The 20,377-nt window shown below is 42.9% G+C and overlaps 1 protein-coding gene across 1 annotated transcript in view; it reads right to left on the reverse strand.

Moving 5' to 3' along the window:
• LOC141106320 (glutathione S-transferase P 1-like) overlaps positions 1–18,534 on the reverse strand; it is a 36,325-nt gene extending 17,791 nt beyond the window's left edge. Inside the window, exons 1-3 of the mRNA XM_073596994.1 lie at positions 18,470–18,534; positions 13,710–13,745; positions 9,810–9,922 (exon numbers count right to left, since the gene is read on the reverse strand). Of these exons, the coding sequence (XP_073453095.1) occupies positions 9,810–9,922; positions 13,710–13,745; position 18,470 (150 nt within the window). The 5' untranslated portion in view covers positions 18,471–18,534. The remainder of the gene's footprint in view (positions 1–9,809; positions 9,923–13,709; positions 13,746–18,469) is intronic.
• Between the last annotated feature and the right edge of the window lie 1,843 nt (positions 18,535–20,377).

The raw sequence follows: 20,377 nt of genomic DNA on the forward strand, positions 1-20,377 counted from the left end.
GCTGTCATGGTGCACGTTGGCACCAATGACAAAGTCAGAGGCAGATGGAGTGTCCTAAAGAACGATTTTAGGGACTTAGGAGCTAAATTGAGGAAAAGAACCTCCAAGGCAGTATTCTCAGGAATACTACCGGCACATCGAGCCACAGCAGAAAGGCAGAGGGAGATTAGAGAAGTAAACAAGTGGCTGAAGAGCTGGTGTAGTAAGGAGGGGTTTGGGTTCCTGGGGGACTGGGCCGACTTCTCAGTCGGTAACCGGTACTATAGAAGGGACGGACTGCACCTAAATGAGGAGGGTACAGATCTGCTGGGAATGAAGATGGCCAAAAAGTTAGAGGGGTTTTTAAACTAGGCAATGGGGGGAGGGTCCAGAGACAGAGATAGCCAGCGCGGAAGATATTCCAGAGGGTAGTATTGGGGGCATTAGTGGTAGGTTAACCAAAGCACAAAAACACAAGGTGAGTATAGTAGCAAGTCCTAGTTGCAATCTCGAAACACCCAATATGAGGACAATATGCGACCGGTCTAAACTATGTGGCATGTTCACCAATGCCAGGAGCATGGCGGACAAGATGGGTGAACTAGAGATACTGTTGTACAAGGAGGATTTGGATTTTGTGGGAATTTCAGAGACCTGGTTCAACAGCTCTCATGATTGGCTGGCAAACATTCAAGGGTATACCCTATACCGCAAGGATAGAGAGGGTAAAAAAGGGGGAGGGGTATGCCTATATATCAAGAATAATGTACAAGCGAATGTGAGAGATGACATCACTGAGGGAGCTAGAGAAGAGATGGAATCCTTATGGGTAGAGCTCCAAAGTGATGAAGCTAAGGGGAAAAAAATACTGGGAGTATGCTATAGGCCCCCTAACCTGAGGGAGGAAGTGGATACGGATCTCCTATCACAAATTGGATTAGCAGCAAGGATGGGAAGTGTTATCATAATGGGGGATTTTAATTATCCAGACATAGACTGGGCGGAGGGAACCGCGCATTCATTTAAGGCTCGCTAGTTCCTTAATGTCTTGCAGGACAATTTCATGGGTCAGATGGTAGACGCACCAACTAGAAATAAAACATTACTGGATCTACTGATTACCAACAATACAGACCTGATCACGGATGTGGAAATACGGGGCAATTTAGGTAACAGCGATCACAGGTCAGTTAGTTTCAGTATAAATCACACAAATAGGAAACATGAAGGGAACACAAAGACACTGAATTTCAAAAGTGCCAACTTCCCTAAACTACAAACCTTGTTAAAAGGCATAAATTGGGATAAAATATTAGGAACAAAGAATACGGAGGAGAGATGGGTTTGCTTTAAGAGCATATTAAATAAGGGCATTAGCCAATGTATCCCATTGGGTAATAAATTTAAAAGAGCGAACAAAAATCCTGGATGGCTTAACTCCAATGTAAAAATGCATATAAAAGCAAAGGAGAAAGCCTTCAAAAAATACAAGGTTGAGGGATCATCCTCAGCATTCAGACTTTATAAAGAATGCAACAAGAAATGTAAGGGTGCAATTAGGACGGCTAAGATAGAACATGAAAGACACATAGCGGAGGAGAGCAAAAAAAATCCCAATAAATTCTTTAAGTATGTAAACAGTAAAAAAGGGAGGACAGACCATATTGGCCGCATAAAGAATGAGGAAGGACATCTGGTTACAAAGGATGGGGAGATGGCGAAGGTATTGAATTTATTCTTCTCCTCAGTCTTCACAAGTGAATCGTGGGGCTTCAGTAACCAAAACTGCAGTGTTTATCCTCATGACACAACACAGGAAGCACCTCCATGGTTAACAGAGGACAGAATTAAAATTAGACTTGAGAAACTTAACATTAATAAATCACGGGACCAGATGGCTTGCATCCGAGGGTACTTAGGGAACTCAGTCAAGTGATTGCCAGACCGTTGTTCCTAATTTTTACAGACAGTCTATTGACTGGAATGGTACCAGCTGATTGGAGAAAAGCCAATGTAGCACCAATATTTAAAAAGGGCCCAAAATACATCCCTGGGAATTACAGACCAGTTAGCCTAACATCAATAGTATATAAACTCTTGGAGGGGATGATAAGGGACTATATACAAGATTTTAGTAATAAGAACGATATCATTAGCAGTAATCAGCATGGATTCATGAAGAATCGTTCTTGCCAAACCAATCTATTAACCTTCTATGAGGAGGTGAGTTGCCATCTAGATAAAGGAAGGCCCGTAGACGTGGTGTATCTGGATTTTGCAAAAGCATTTGACACAGTTCCCCATAAACGTTTACTGTACAAAATAAGATCCCTTGGCATGGACCATAAGGTGAGTACATGGATTGAAAACTGGCTACAAGGGCGAGTTCAGAGGGTGGTGATAAATGGGGAGTACTCCGAATGGTCAGGGGTGGGTAGTGGGGTTCCCCAGGGTTCTGTGCTGGGACCAATCCTATTTAATTTGTTTATAAACGACCTGGAGGATGGGATAAACAGTTCAATCTCTGTATTTGCAGACAATACTAAGCTAAGCAGGGCAATAACTTCTCCGCAGGATGTGGAAACCTTGCAAAAAGACCTGAACAAATGAATGGGGTGGGCTACTACATGGCAAATGAGGTTCAATGTAGAAAAATGTAAAATAATGCATTTGGGTGGCAAAAATATGAATGCAATCTATACACTATATTGGCATGCATTAAAAGGGGGATCAACGCAAGAGATAAAACGATAATTCTCCCACTCTACAAGGCTCTGGTCCGGCCGCACCTGGAGTATGCTGTCCAGTTCTGGGAACCAGTCCTCAGGAAGTATGTACTGGAAATGGAGCGAGTACAAAGAAGGGCAACAAAGCTAATAAAGGGTCTGGAGGATCTTAGTTATGAGGAAAGGTTGCAAGCACTGAACTTATTCTCTCTGGAGAAGAGACGCTTGAGAGGGGATATGATTTCAATTTACAAATACTGTACTGATGACCCCACAATAGGGATAAAACTTTTTTCGCAGAAGAGAGTTTAATAAGACTCGTGGCCACTCATTACAATTAGAAGAAAAGAGGTTTAACCTTAAACTACGTAGAGGGTCCTTTACTGTAAGAGCGGCAAGGATGTGGAATTCCCTTCCACAGGCGGTGGTCTCAGCGGGGAGCATTGATAGCTTCAAGAAACTATTAGATAATCACCTGAATGACTGCAACATACAGGGATATACAATGTAATACTGACACATAATCACACACATAGGTTGGACTTGATGGACTTGTGTCTTTTTTCAACCTCACCTACTATGTAACTACTATGTAACATATAAAACAATTCAACAGATTATGTCACTTCTGACGTTGAATTCTGTCATACGAAATGACAAGGCTTAAGAGAGAAACTAAGAATGAAGGGAAGGCATATAACCTAGTTTTTACTCACTGCTTATCCCTGTGTAACTCATTTTACATTACAGATTACACTGTAGCTCTGTAGCTTTCACTGAAAGGCACAATCAGACTAATTGAAGGTACGTAACACAAGAAATTATCGAGAATGTCGCAGGTAGTGATACAGCTGAGATACAACATAATCATACACATGAATGTGCTGTGGGGATTTAGGATTATACTAAAAATCTATAGGTCCAAAATATTCGAGGCAGCTCCTCAATGAGACTGAATTGCTCTCTGATATATAAACAAAGAGCCGAGGGTGTCAACTAAGTGCAATTTATAGGAAAAGACCATTAAAAATAAGAAGTGGCAACTCACAAGGTGCATAAGGGTAAGAGCATGTCATGCACCCAGTGCAGTAAGCTATTGAGCCTCAGTGTGTCTTCAGAAGCCAGGAATCAGATGCCGCTGTCAGTAGTTGAAACTGGAAATCCTGGAGTCATCCTAGAGTGCATGGACAGCACAAGACTGAAAGTGTCATCACACATGGGAGGGCTGTAATGTGGGGAGTGTGGCTACATGTTTTGAAACCTAAGGACATTGTTCATGGGGACACGTATATACTGTATATAAAAGAGCAGGGAGGAGGAGCCATACAGGATAATTGGTAAAGACCACACTGAAAAGGCTGCTCAAAGTTTGTACCATACTAAAGGCCTCCAATAAAATGGCTGCTTGAGGTCATCTGAATGGAGTCTATTAGTATGGTACAAACTTTGAGCAGCCAGACCATATTAGTGTGGTCTTTACCAATCAGTCTGTATGACTATATATACGTGTCCCCATGAGCATGTCCTTAGGCTTGAAAAAGGAGCAGCTACGCTCTGTAACATGTAGTCATGCTCCCCACTTTTTAGCCCTCCCAGGTGTGAAGACACTTCCAGTCTTGTGCAGCCCATAGGGTGACTCCAGGATTTCCAGTTTTGTTTCTGGTGTCCTACACAGTTTCTGACAGTGGCATCTGCTTCCTGGCTTCCGAAGACCCACTGAGGCTCAACAGATAACCGCACTGGGTGGTTGACATGCTCTTTCCCTTTTGCACCTTCTGAGTTGCTATTTGTTATATTTAATAAAGTCTTTTCTTATATAATGCACTTAGTTGGTGTTCTCTGCTGTTTCATTTCCTATACTTGGAGGTATGCCCCTCTGCAGACTGCTCCCTAAACTGGCAGATTAAGTGTACCCTGAAAACAGTCCAGGGACCCCTACCACAGGAATGCTGATAATACTGTATGTACCTATTAATACATAACTTAAACGCTAAAAACAGAAGGGTGAATGGCTGAACTATTCTCTGAAATCCCACAATATAATCATCACAAGTGGGACATTTAGCTTTGCATAGGCATGTCAATGCAGTTGAAATGTCATGCCACCAAACCAGTCACTGTTTATAATGACAATACAATTGTTTTTTTTTGTATAACTTTAATACTATGCTATACATAATAATGAACAAAATAAAAAAAAAAAGTTGGTAATGTTTTAAAGATGAAATCAGCAAAAAAAAAAAAAAAGCTAAAGGGAAAAGGCTGCAAGTGGCTGCAGCAGGACCAGGTATTGGTCACCTAAGAACTATGGCCACCAGGTGGCTGCCAAAATCACCACAATAGGGATTTGCCACTGGCTTCCTTACCATGTGTGCCTAGCTTACACAAGCATGATTATTATGATTATTCGAGTAAATGGGACAAGCACCGGGATTCAGGAAGGGGGTGGCCCACAGCTTCCAGAAATATCTTATTTTGAGTAATTAAACAATAACAATTGAACTAAGTTTTTAGATTTGTCACTGTCCAAAACATACTCCTGCTTCAGTCACAACACTGCTAGATCTGGCACTTATCTGAAGTCTATGCCAAGATTTACGTGAAGGTGTTTTAAGTTTTAACCGCTTGCCGACTGCCGCATGTACTTATACGTCAGAAGACTGGGCAAATGGGCGTACTTGTATGTCCCTTTGAATTTGCCGCCGTGCCATCGTGTGCGTGCTCCCGCTGCAAGCTCCGTGAGTAGGATCGCGGGTCCCGCGGATACCCACGATCGTCTCACGGAGAGGATGAACGGGGAGATGCTAATGTAAACAAGCATCTCCCCATTCTGCCTAGTGACACTGTAACACATCCCTAGGACACACTTAACCCCTCCCTAGCCCCCTAGTGGTTAACCCCTTCACTGCGAGTGTCATTTTACAGTAATCAGTGCAATTTTATAGCACTGATCGCTGTAAAAATGACAATGGTCCCAAAAATGTGTCAAAATTGTCCGATGTGTCCGCCATAATGTCGCAGTCACAATAAAAATCGCAGATCGCCGCCATTACTAGTAAAAAAATATATATTAATGAAAATGCCATAAACTATCCCCTATTTATTAGACGTTATAACTTTTGCGCAAACCAATCAATAAACGCTTACTGCAATTTTTTTTACCAAAAATAAGTAGAAGAATACATATCGGCCTAAACTGAGGAAAAAAATGTTTTTTTATATATTTTTTGGGGATATTTATTATAGCAAAAAGTAAAAAATAATGCGTTTTTTTTCAAAATTGTTGCTCTATTTTTGTTTATAGTGCAAAAAATAAAAATCACAGAGGTGATCAAATACCACCAAAAGAAAGCTCTATTTGTGGGAAAATAAGGACATCAATTTTGTTTGGGAGCCACGTCGCATGACTGCGCAATTGTCAGTTAAAGCGACGCAGTGCAGAATCGCAAAAAGTGCTCGGGTCTTTGGCCAGCAAAATGGTCCGGGGCTTAAGTGGTTAAGTAAAAGTTGTGAATACATGCCAGGCCACAATAAGGTGGCTGCTATTACTTTTATCAGCCAGAACAGCATAATCTTTGAACTTCAGTGATTCAGGTTTATTACTAAGTGCTAAGTGCGTAGTCTGTGTGTGGGACTAAAGGTACACACTACAGTTGTTTTTTTTCGTGCAATGCAGCAGGTCGCACGAAAAAATACTGACAGCTCCGGTCAGAGCCGCTGTACTAACCATGCAAGGTTAGTTCAGCAATCTCCCCTGCTGAACTGTTGTGTTCTGAAAGTGAGACGCCCTCCCGCCAGAAGGCTTCGATCAGTGCTCTCTGCCATTGGCTGAGAGCACTGATCGGGATTTGGTCAGCTGCTGGTTTTCCAGCATGCATGTCGACAGAAGCTAGCTGAACGGCCAGCTTCTGTTGGACAGATCGATATACACACGGACCGAATGTTGGCTTTTTTATTGTTTTTTATCTGCCCGTTCTTTTCTGACATTCAGCCCATGTGTATGGGGCTTAGGCCTTGTTCAACTGCTATGCCCTGTTCAATGACAGTGTCTTAAATGGCAGTTAGGGTGTTTGGGTGTTTTTACTGAACAGATTTGTGCAGCACCAAAAAGTTTAGACAAGCACTGTGAAATGTGGGAGTGGCTGATGAATGACACAGTCTGAAAGGAATCAAAGGCATTGCCAAATGTAATCATATAGTTTCCAGTTGCAGTGTGTTTTTAGTATTAAGAATTACCCTAAGAGCCCTTTGACACTGGGGCGGTGCGGGCGCTGGCGGTAAAACGGCGCTATTTTTAGCGCCGCTTTACTGTCGTTTTAGTGGCGGTATTCGGCCACTAGCGGGGTGGTTTTACCCCCCTGCTAGCGGCCGAGAAAGGGTTAAAACCACCGCAAAGCGCTACTGCAGCAGCGCTATGCCGGCGGTATAGCCACGCTGCCCCATTCACTTCAATGGGCAGGAGCGTTGAAGGAGCCGTGTATACACTGCTCCTTCACCGCTCCAAAGATGCTGCTAGCAGGACTTTTTTTAGGCCCCTTTCACACTGGGGCGGCGTCGGCGGTAAAACAGGCCTTTTTTTAGCGCTGCTTTACCGTCGTTTTAGCGGTGGTATTCAGCCGCTAGTGGAGTGGTTTTACCCCCCTGCTAGCGGCCGATAAAGGGTTAAAGCCACCACAAACTGCTGCTGCACTATGCTAGCGGTATAGCCGCTCTGCCCCACTGATTTCAATGGGCAGGAGCGGTGAAGGAGCGGTGTATACACCGCTACTTCACTGCTCCAAAGATGCTGCTAGCAGGATTTTTTTACCGTCCTGCCAGCGCACCACTCCAGTGTGAAAGCCCTCGGGGCTTTCACATTGGAGACACAGCAGCGGCTCTTTCAGGGCACTTTGCAGATGCTATTTTTAGCGCTGTAGCGCCTGTAAAGCGCCCCAGTGTGAAAGGGGTCTTGCCGTCCTGCCAGCGCACCGATCCAGTGTGAAAGCCCTCTGGCTTTCACATTGGAGACACAGCAGTGGCTCTTTCAGGGCGCTTTGCAGGCGCTATTTTTAGCGCTGTATCGCCTGCAAAGTGCCCCAGTGTGAAAGGGGTCTTGTCGTCCGCTAGCACACTGATCCAGTGTGAAAGCCCTCTGGCTTTCACATTGGAGACACAGCAGCGGCTCTTTCAGGGCGCTTTGCAGGCGCTATTTTTAGCGCTGTAGCGCCTGCAAAGCATCCCAGTGTGAAAGGGGTCTTATTGGTGCTAGACTTGTGCACAACGGAAATTTTGTTTAGTTTTGGTTCGTTGTCATTCGTAAAATACATAATTTCGTTCTGTTATATTTGTTATGTTACGTTAATTAGTTTTTGGATAATTCGTTATTATTCGTAGAGTGTCGATATTCGCTATACTGAATCTCGAATCATGTCGAATTCATTTGTTATATCCGCTATAATTTCTTTCGTATTCGTTGAAATTCGATATTTATGTATGTATATATATTCGTGATAATGATTTGTAGTTTGGAAAGTCGTTTGTTTATTGAATCTATTAACACACACAATGACAATATCTCTTCTCCTCTGCTCAAATACAATACAACATCCTTCTCACTCAGTTCTCAGGAATGCACTTTGCCAGTAATCCAACCTCCAGCACAAAATGAATCAGCTGATTGGACTGTAGGACTTACTTTGAGTTGACCTTTTATTTCATTAGATCTTTAACGAATTACCGAATCATGTCGAATTCATTTGTTATATTCGCTATAATTTCTTTCATATTAGTTGAAATTCGTTATTTTTTTAATCGGATACAAAATTCGGCCAAATTTCAATTCGTTATGAAACAAATTGCACATGTCTAATTGGTACCATGGAGGACTCCTGTGATGTTCCCTTACTCCACTATTCCCTATTCAAAATTAACCATGTTGTGCATCATAGAGTACACCAAAATGTCTGCACTAAAAATGTCACTGTTTCCGCAAATCCCCCAATAAAAAATGTCCAGTTGGTGCAGAAGAAGGCAAAAAGCCATATAAAGTGTGGTCTAATGTATATCTCTACAAAAAGATCCAGCATAAGTTCTAATTTTAGGCCAACACAAACAGGTAAAAACCAATGTAAAATTTTGATCTGGAAATTCACAAGAATACATTCCTAGACCTTCATTCCTTCTGTTGATACAGCATCAAACAAATGCCCAGTCAAAACCTTAGTAGAAACCATTGCCCTGTACTAAGTGAAACAGCAAGAGACTTAAAATAAATCTATAGCTCCGACTGATAAAAAATGTGCTGCAGCACTTAATTATTATTATTATTATTATTAATTGTAATCATTATTACATCTACACTTAGACCCCTTTCACACTGGGTGCTTTTCGGAGCGTTTTTGCGCCTGTAAAGTGCCTGAAAAGCACATCTCAATGCTCCCCAGTGTAAAAGCCGAAATGCTTTCATACTGGGGAGGTGCGCTTGCAGGGCAGGGTAAAAAAGTCCTGCAAGCAGCAATCTTTGGGGCAGTGCGGGAGTGGTGTATACACCGCTCCTCCACCGCTCCTGCCCATTGAAACGAATGGACGCCGCTTTCAAAGCGCCCTAAGAGCGATTTGAAAGCAGTGCTAAGCGGCTGCTTTTAATCATGTTTTAACCCCTTCTAGTTAGTAGTAAAGCGTCGCTAAAACTAGAACTTACCACTACCGACCCACCGCCCCAGTGTGAAAGGGCTCTTACAGTTTTCTCTTGGTCACTGTGCAAAGTCTCACAAAAATTGATCCTGCCAGTGAAGTTCACCTAATGCAGCTTCTTGTGATGGTGCGGTAACAACTATGTGGCAACATCTCTGTGCTGCTTCTGAATTCCAAGCATATTTGCCACTCTTTTCATGATTAGGTTTGTATTACCAGCACTGCCCCTATTGCTAAATCCCTCAAAAAGGTTTTCAGCGCACTTATATACTTTTTCAGGTCATTGGCCAAGTAATTTAGTCAGGATGAAAGCCCTGGACTTGCACCTTTCAAAACCATCTCAGCAATGGCTTCTCACATATCCTAGGAAATTCATTTTATGCTGGGAAAAGAAAATACTCTAAGAATTTCTACTTAAAATTTGTCACTCACAGCAGTCTTCTTCAGTTCACATTTTCCAGAAAACCAATCATCTATCTGAACTTCTTTCTCTGTCCAGATGGCTCCTTGATCAGCCAGCAAAAGCCGGATGGGCTCAGCTCTACCTGTAAAGAAGATCAACGGGGAAGTGTAAGGTAACTTTGGAAAGGTTAATTTGTGCAACTAATAATATTGTCTTATCAGCAGGTACTGCGAACATGAAATCAATTAATAATTCTATCCCTTTACAAAACACTGGTCTGGCCTCATCTTGAATATGCAGTTCAGTTTTGGCCACCAATCCTCAGGAAAGACATTGTTGAATTAGAAACAGTTCAGCAAAGGGCAATAAAATGAATAAGGGGGGGGGGGGGGGGTAGAGAACCTTAGCTATTAGGATCAATTACATATATTACAGTTATTCACTCTGAAGAAGAGGATATGATTACAATGTATAAATATAGAAAGGGTGACTTCTGTAACTGTATTAAGCTGTTTACTCTAAGGCAGGGGGTCTCCAAACTTTTTGAGCAAAGGGCCAGTTTACTGTCCTTCAGGCTTTTAGGGGGCCAGACTGTGGCCAGTGGGAACACAAAATGCCTTAACATCAGTGAAAGAAAGCAATGCCCCATCATTGGTATCAGCCCTGGGGTCACAGTTTGGAGACCCCTCCTCTAAGGTTCCTGACACATGACCATGATAGAAGAAAGGAGGTTTAACCTTAGATTGTGGTAAAGGTTCTTTAGAGCAGTAAAAATGTGGGACTCCCTCTCCTAGGAAGTGCTACTAGCTCAACAACTTCCTCAGGAAGCAGAATAGACTTGGTAGAGGATAAAAAAATCACACACAGGTACACACATACTCAGGTTGAAAAGAATGGACTTTTGTCTTTTCTTCAACCTTATAAACTGCAGTGCAAATATTTGCACCAGAAAATTTGTTTCTGTATTTTTGAGCAGTCAATACTCAAAGTATTTTGCTAAAAATATCCATTTTGCCTTATCTTAAGATGCTGCCCATATATCTTTCCATCCCCAACTAGAAACATAAAATTGGCAAAAGTATGGGGTATGCGTCTCCCAAGCCTTGAATCAGATCACTTCATAGAAGGTTGGGTGATGGACATCTGCTATCTGCTATGCTGCACAGACTGCACAAATCCAAAGAGAGAAGACTGACTGCACTCCTTTCACCCACAAGGCTGCACTTAATCAAAGAAGTGAGGAGGAGAAGGTAGGGAGAGACATAAGCCTCGTACACACGATCGGACTTCAAACAAACTTTTACGTGGATTTCTGTCCAAAGGGCGTTGGCCATGAACTTGGTATGCATACACACGGCAGGACTTTTTCAGCCAACTTTCACCAAATCAAGTGGTTTTTCAGCTCTTTACCGCCACCCTTTGGTCAACTTCTGTATTGTTGTCTGATCTTTTGCATTGGTTCTGAGCATGCGTGTTTGTACTTTGGACTAAAGTCCAATGGATTTGTGTACACACGATCGGACTAGCCGACCTAGGACTTTTGTTGCAGGAAAGTTTGTCTGTTTGCACAGCCAACATTTGTCTAATGAAAACACACACGGTTGGATGTTGCCTTAAAACAGTTGTCAAAAAGTCCGATTGTGTGTATGGGCCTATATACTCACAGAGTAATTAGCATTTGATGATATTCAAAGCAATAGATACCTGTATTCTATCAAGCGCCATCATTTGTCATAATGATATCTCAGCAACTTAAGGCTGTGCTTTATCTATTACAGACAATGCAACTGAAGACCAAAAGGTAGCTAAAACATATTTTGTGGTTTCATTACCAAGAGATATCAATCAAAAAGGCAATGAGAGGGAACCTGTCGTTGATAAAATGCGAGATGAAATAAAAGTCATGATGGAACTTACACCTCTTCAGTGTATAATACACACGAGGGTTGATCTACTAAAGGCAAATAAGCTGTTCACTTTGCAAAGGAATTGGTTCCAGAGCTTAGTGAATGCGATGAAGTTTCATGATAGGAAAAAGATTTTTCAACAGAGGTAGCAGTGGAACAGGCATATCATTTTGCAAGAAACAAAAATAGGAAAACTCTGTTGAAAGAAAAATTGAGAGACCATCATAGAAATAGATCTTTAATATCTCAAGGTATCCTTTTTTGTTTTACACAGCATAGTGTAGAATGTGAGGTGATAAAACAGATAATCTGCAAATACTTACCCTTACACTAAGTTCACAGCATTTGTGTGGGCACGGCAGCCCATTCAAATGAATGATCTGCTGTGCCTGCATTTCTGCAAAAAGGTGCATGTACCTTTTCAAATCGCAGGGAAATTGCATGGACTTTTTGACCATGCAATTTCCCTGTGGTCCCGCACATGCCCTGCGATTTTACATGCGTGGGGGTGCCATTCAGAATGAATTTTCGCAGAGCAGTGCGTTTTTACTGCGGGTGTTTGCGGGTGCGGGTATCACTGCAGGAATCACAGCAGCACCAGCTCTCTGCTCACGGAGCACTCAGAACTGAACGATCAGTGATGTTTAGAGCCGCAGGGGGACAGATGTAGCATCGTATTGATGCTGCATCCACCTAGGTAAGTATGATTCTTTAAAAAAAATCCCCAACTTCTCTTTTAAAAAAGCTAATGTTGGAACTTTTTTAGAGACAAATCATAGCAGCGTTTCAACAAAAGTTACGTCTGTTTGAATTTTTTTGTGTGCGCAGCTTTGGTAACAGCTTTGGCATAAAAATTTTAGCTGGCTCTTTAAAAAAATGGTAACAAATGAGCAAGGGTTTTGAGCTTCTACCATCACAAACCTGACCCACTAAGGTTTAAAATGTCACTTTTTGCATTTGGAATACCTAATGCCGCGTACACACGGTCGGACTTTTCGGCTACAAAAGTCCGACAGCCTGTCCAACAGACTTTCGACGGACTTTTGGCGGACTTGCGGCGGACTTTCTAACGAACGGACTTGCCTACATACGATCACACAAAAGTCAGACGGATTCATACGTGATGATGTACACTAGACTAAAATAAGGAAGTTGATAGCCAGTAGCCAATAGCTGCCCTAGCGTGGGTTTTTGTCCATCGGACTAGCATACAGACGAGCGGATTTCTGGGTCCGGCAGAGTTCTGACGTAAATATTTGAAGCATGTTTCAAATCTGAAGTCCGTCAGATTTGCGGCTGGAAAAGTCCGCTGAAAGTCCGGGGAAGCCCACACACGATCGGATTGTCCACCGGATTTGGTCCGTCGGCGTCCGTCGGACTTTTGTAGACGAAAAGTCCGACCGTGTGTACGTGGCATAAGTGTTAGATATCATCCATTGTCTTCTGTGGCCTCAAGCATCTGTGGCCTTGGGCCTTATTTAAATTACTACCTCAGACAATATGAAGAGGTCGTCTGAGAGGCAAGAGGAATTTGCATAAAATAATTTTTGTTTCAAATAATATAAGAAGCTTTTTGCATTTGGTTTCTCCAACACACTATCAGTAGTTAAAGTTAACAAATATATATTTTTGATTACTTGTTTGGAAAATAATCACATCATCAATGGTTTTCTTTCAGAATAATTTTTCATGTGTTTTTTTTTTTCAAACATTTGGATTTGGAAATACTTTAAAGAATGGAAAGTGTAGGGCTGTATTAATTGCAGGGATCTACACACACACACATACTGTACTACCCATGGGTGATCCATGTGAATCCAAAAACATGGAGGTGAACAAACTATTGAACTCAAAGTCCAATCCACCAACAACACCACCTGGTGATAATGTCACACAGTGTTTTTATGTACTGTGTGAACAACTGATAATTGATAATTGTTTTATAAATGTTTTATTAGAAGCTGGCAAAATGAAACAAATTTCAGTCCATTAAGAGTAAAGAAAAAATCAAGTGGCTCTTACCTCTGACCGGGAAGTAGGTAAGTGTAAATCCAGGCACTAGGGGGAAAGAGCAAAACATTAGTAGATGTATGTTGTTGATGTAAGTCAATTTATATATTCAGTGTCATTGTTAAAGTGGAGTTCCACCCAAAAATGGAACTTCCGCTGATCGGATTCCTCCCCCCTCCAGTGTCACATTTGGCACCTTTCAGGGGGGAGGGGGAGCAGATACCTGTCTATTCCAGGTATTTGCTCCCACTTCCGGACATAGATCGCTGCAGGCTCTGCAGTGATCTATACCATGTCCAGAATCTCCTCCGTGTCCCCTGCTGTCTTCTGGGAGACACTCAGGTCCCAGAAGACAGCAGGGACCAGTGAGGATGTGGAGCACAACTCACGCATGCGCAGTAGGGAACCAGGCTATGAAGCCGCAAGGCTTCACTTCCTGATTCCCTTACCGAAGATGGTGGCGCCTCCACCTGAGAGCCAAGGGACAGATCGGCTTTGGGTGAGGACATCGTGGGCGCCCTGGACAGGTTAGTGTCCATATTTTAAAAGTCAGCAGCTGCAGTATTTGTAGCTGCTGTTGTTAAAAAAAAAAAACTATTTTGGCGGAACTCCGCTTTATAGTAACTGTAAAGTCTATTTAAAAAAATAAAATAATAAACAGGTTTATACTTACCTGCTCTGTGCACAGAGCCACACCCGAACCTCCTCTTCTTGGGGCCCCCCCCGTCGGCACTTTTGGCTCATCTGCTTCTGTGTCTGCCCCCATAGCAAGCCTCTTGCTATTGGGTCAGATGTGCAGGCTCACTCCCGAGTCAAGCTATGTGTGTCCATAGACACACACAGTGCGGCTAGGCCTCTATCACCCTGCTCACTGGATTTGACTGACAGCAGCAGGAGTCAATGGTTCCTGCTGTTCTCAGCAAAGAAGCAGACATCTCAAGCCTCCCGGAAGGTGCGGGAGACTCCCGCATTTCTGTGGCGGCTCCCGCACACCCGCAAGCACCTCCCGATCTCCCACGAATGATCGTGCAGCGGGGATCAGTTGTAATCACCGATCTCAGCTGACCGAAGCCCCCCCAAAAATATTTAAAAAAAAAATTCTAAAAATAATTCTAAAAAAATGAAAAAGTGTAAAAAAATAAAATAAAAAAACTACTGACACCACTCTCCCCTGCTCTACCAACACTGTCCACTGCCCCAACCCCCTCCCCCCAAAAAGCATTATGAAAAAAAAATTAAAAACAAATTAAATTGTAAAAAGAATCAATTATTAAAAATAAAAAAAAAACTACTGACACCGTCCACATACCACCCACCCTCACCCCACCACCTTCCCCAGAAGCAATGCGAAACAATATTTAAAAAGTGATTTGCGGGCGTGAAGCGCCACCTTCCTGAAATGAGTTTGTCACCTCCCTGAAATGAGTTTCTGCAGGTTGGGATGTCTGAAGAAGAGAGGGAGGAAAGATTTGCAGCCGGGCACTGCGCTGGATCGCTACAGGAGTCAGGTAAGTATTGGTGGGTGGGGGCGCACAGTGAAAGTTATGGAATGAAATGCATTATGGTAAAAAAACCTTTAGACTTTAGAATCACTTTAACACTGTTTGTAAGCCAGTCCATGACGACGTCATCTCTTTGACGAAACTAGTTTGGCGTGGCTACAAGGCTTCATCATCACGCACGCTTGCTGACCGGCGTTTGAGTTTGGTGCAGCCACACAGCCTGCTGCTTTTTTGGAGAGCAATTGTGTCTATTTTTATTGCTGTATGCAAGTTTTTTTGATCATATTGCCCAAGGAATTGCTTAGTGTGATTCCCTTTGCAAGTTTTTTTTTTTTTTTATTAAATGTTTTTTATGGGTTACATTATGCTTTTTATTTTTCATCCTGCTGATGAACCAACCCTGACTGGATCACGTTTGGTGCTTTGAAGTTTCCCTTCATAAGGAGATGTAACACACACATTTGACCATACTATATGATGGTCCAGAGGATTCAGTAAGAGGTTTTAATACCTGGTGTCACCTGGTGGTGGAAGCACTATGAATTGTGATTGCGGGGTGGAGCAAGTGAATCATGGATGATTTGTTTCCTTTGGACTTTTTTGTTTTACATATATTTTTCCTTTTTTAGCACTTGTGAATGGGCTCTTATGGACACTTATTTACTGTACATATACTGAGCAAAATTATAAACGCAGCACTTTTGTGTTTGCCCCTATTTATCATGAGCTGAACTGAAAGATCTACGCTTTGGAGACGGATTATGGTCGAGAAATGAACAATAAATTCAAAGGTAACAGCTCTGGTGGACATTCCTGCAGTCAGCATGCCAATTTCACGCTCCCTCAAAACTTGGGACATCTGTGGCATTGTGCTGTGTGATTAAAATTGCACATTTTAGAGTGGCCTTTTATTGTGGCCAGCCTAAGGGTCAGTTCACACTGGGGCGACTTGGGATCCGACTTTTACGCCCTCAAGTCGCCCCAAGTCGCCCCAGAAATAGATTCAATGGGAGTGAACGCTAGCGTCTTAATAGACACTACTGAAGTCGCTCCGACTTCAGAGCGTACTCCCTGTACTACTTTGATCCGACTTGGTAGGCGACCTGTACCATAGAAATCAATGGAAGTCGCCTCCAAGTCGGATCTCTCTGTAAAGTCAAGCGACTTTGCAGGGAAAACCCCTCCCTCCCCCCCTCCCTCCCAGAGAGCTGATTGCCCTGTGATTGGCCACAGCTGAAGTCGCCTGTCATGGAGGCGACTTCAAGTCGCCTTGTAATTTGCTGAAGTCGCGCTGAAGTCGCGCTGAAGCCGCGTTGAAGTCGCGGTACAAAGTCGTGCTGAAGTCATGTTGCCCCAGTGTGAACCGACCCTAAGGCACACCTGTGCAATAATCATGCTGTCTAATCAGCATCTGGATATGTCACACCTGTGAGATAGATGGATTATCTTGGCAAAGAAGAAGTGCTCACTAACATAGATTTAGACAGATTTGTGAACAATATTTGAGAGAAATAGGCCTTTTGTGTACATAGAAAAAGTCATAGATCTTTGCGTTCAGTTCATGATAAATAGGGGCAAACACAAAAGTGTTGCATTTATAATTTTGCTCAGTGTATTTGGTGTGATTTCTTTATACATGTTTTTTCACCTAATAAGTTTGATGTTATTATATTGATTTATTTTTGTGTTTTCACAATATTGAGTTAAATTTTTTAGCGCTGCTTCATATATTTATCACTGTACGTAACTGTGTCTAAAGCTAGCCATACACTATTACATTTTCAAACGATGTACAAGTACAAACATTTGTAAGAAAATTCTCATGACAGAATTCATTTGAAAGTACTTCAAAAAATGTTTGCTTTTACCATTCTACTCTGAACTCTCAAACAAAAACAATGTTCACTTTCAAAATTGTGATGGCTGAACAATATTTTGTATGCTGCTCCTTCAAGTTTTCTTGTCACTGCAGTCAAAGACGAACATCGAATTGACCCCGCTAATAGTTAGAAAATCAAACGTTCTTAAAATAAATACTTTCAAACCAAATTCTACTAGTGTATAGCCAGCTGAAGACTGATGAAGGAGGCAGGTTCTAGCCTCTGAAATGTATTTCCTGACAGCCCTTGCGACTATACATGTCCTGTCATTTTGAGCAAATCATCCGGTGGTGTCTTCTGTGTCCCACAGTAGCAGTTCTTCCCCGTCCCACAGTAGCAGTTCTTCCCCTGTCTATAGTGCCTGCTGGCAGCAGCTCTGGCATAGCAGTCACGGAGGGAGCTGTGCTCTAGTCTTCCATCTCCACAGATGTCCGGACTGCACACTGATTTAAGAGACCCGCTTTTATCTACTTTTGTTTGTGAGTGCATCTTTTATCTTTTTTTGGTCTCTACAATACACTCACTTACTTCACTATGGTCGGCTTGGAGCCCCTCTCTTTTTTCTTTTCTGTTGAAGACCCCAAAACCAAGCTTGACTCTTCTGTTATTGACCTGACTTGTCCAGGACTGGGCATTGTTAAAGCCTGCTGACAGCCTCCACAATAAAACATATGCATAAGTCCCTAGCCATAAACATACCTCACAACTTTCTGAAATGGGAATGAGCGACACCTATTAGCAAAAGAATTTAGGCATAGGAAACACCCCCTGCCACGCCCCCTTAAAGGAGAATTGTACAAAAACTGTTTGGTTAAACCCACAAGTGTTTTTTTACCACTACTACTCCTTTATAACAGCTTTTGGAATGTACAAATGCAGCAATTTAGAAATCAGATGAAAGCACCGTAAAACACTTTTTGATAGATAAGTAGTGCATTTTATATACAACTATATAGATCAGACCAAAATGAGGGACAAATGAAGAAGAAAGATGGACAAAGGGACTTTGTTCCAAATCAGGGACAGTCCCTCGAAAACAGGGACAGTTGGGAGGTATTCCATAAAAAATAATGGTTGTGTTAATCTTTCTGCACTGAGTAGGTCTCTACCTGGTTTCTGCATACCTGTTCCCTGTTGGCAAGGCCGTCTGGGGGAGTAATATGAAGAATTGTATTTTGCAGCTACACTATAGGTTCTGCAGCTACCTTACTTCTTTGCTAGATGCAAAACAATTCAAAATGTAGAAGCTAATTGGTGACAACAGGAGCCAATAGAATTTGATATAAAAATGAACTGTTTATTTAAATTGAACTGTTGTCCTTTGCAATTGCTCCAGTCCATACAAGTCAGTCCCTATGTCCCTAGAGAAGGTGCAAAAAAATGTACTTACTTGTTGCAATGTGAGTGTACTTTCTTGCAGTTTGATCTTGTCCTCTCCTGAAACTTGCTTCAGCCACCTATACATTGGCTCTATACTGCTGGCTTATATAGAATGTCACTTCTGCTGAGTCACAATGAGGCAGATAAGGGATAGATTTAGTCAATATGATGTCAACAGTCTTTTAGTGGGACCATGAGTTACAGAAGAAAAAATTCTAGAAAATAGTTTTTTTTATTAGACCTACATCAGCTAAAAGAAGATAACCTGACTTGATGGGTATATGACTATAAGATTACGTTATCTGATTTTAGGTTCCTACAAATATAAAAGTACCTGTGGTGGATAAAGGAGTGTTTATGTATCTCTAATGGAAATTCCGATGGAAGAGGGGAGGGGGGAGAAGGGAGAGATCAGCTGTGTGTCCTCTGTCATCCCATGCGAGAGAGGACAGACCGGACGGTCTCCGTCGGAGAGGGATATAAAAAATATATATATAAAATATATATAAAAATAAATATATAATATATTATATGTTATATTATAATATATATAATAAATATATATAAAACTGTCAATGCCGGTGTCTCTGTGCTGCTGTTACCTGAGAGACAAGCTCTCCGCTCAGAGCCGTGCTGTCCTGAGAAGACAGAGGACTCTGATGGGCACTGATAGGAGGCACTGATAGGGACACTGATAGAGGACACTTATGGGCACTGATAGAGACACTGATAGAGGACACTTATGGGCATTGATAGAGGACACTTATGGGCACTGATAGGGGGCACTGATAGAGGACACTGATGGGCACTGATAGGGGGCACTGATAGAGGACACTTATGGGCACTAATAGAGGACACTTATGGGCATTGATAGGGGGCACTGATAAAGGACACTTATGGGCACTGATAGGGACACTGATAGAGGACACTTATGGGCACTGATAGGGGGCACTGATAGGGACACTGATAGAGGTCACTGACAGGGGGAACTGATAGGGGGCACTGATAGAGGACACTTATGGGCACTGATAGGGGGCACTGATAGAGGACACTTATGGGCACTGATAGGGGGCACTGATAGGGACACTGATAGAGGACACTGAAGGGGACTGATAGGGGGCACTGATAGAGGACACTTATGGGCACTGATAGGGGGCACTGATAGAGGACACTTATGGGCACTGATAGGGGGCACTGATAGAGGACACTTATGGGTACTGATAGGGGCACTGATAGGCACTTATAGGGGATGCTGATAGGGGAAATTGATAGGAGGCACTGATAGGGGGCACTGATAGAAGACACTGATAGGGGACACTTATAGGGGACACTGATAGAAGGTGCTAATAGGGGGCACCGATGGGAGGCACTGATAGGATTTACTGATGAGCACTGAAGGGAGGCACTGATATGGGGCACTGAGAAGGCACTAGGGGGCACTGATAGGGGACACTGAGAAGGCACTGGGGGGGCACTGATAGGGGGCACTGAGATGGCACTAGGAGGCACTGAAAAGGCACTAGGGGGCACTGATAGGGGGGATTGAGAAGGCACTGAGGGGCACTGATAGGGGGCACTGATGGAAGGCACTTATAGGGGGCGCTGATAGAAGGCACTGATGGGGGGCACTGATAGGGGACACTGATAGAAGGTGCTAATAGGGGGCACCGATGGGAGGCACTGATAGGATTTACTGATGAGCACTGAAGGGAGGCACTGATACGGGGCACTGAGAAGGCACTAGGGGGCACTGATATGGGACACTGAGAAGGCACTGGGGGGCACTGATAGGGGGCACTGAGATGGCACTAGGAGGCACTGAGAAGGCACTAGGGAGCACTGATAGGGGGGATTGAGAAGGCACTGAGGGGCACTGATAGGGGGCACTGATAGGGCACTAGGGGGCACTGATAGGGGG

The sequence above is a fragment of the Aquarana catesbeiana genome, linkage group LG08 (genome assembly GCF_042186555.1).
Source record: "Aquarana catesbeiana isolate 2022-GZ linkage group LG08, ASM4218655v1, whole genome shotgun sequence".
NCBI lineage: Eukaryota > Metazoa > Chordata > Amphibia > Anura > Ranidae > Aquarana > Aquarana catesbeiana.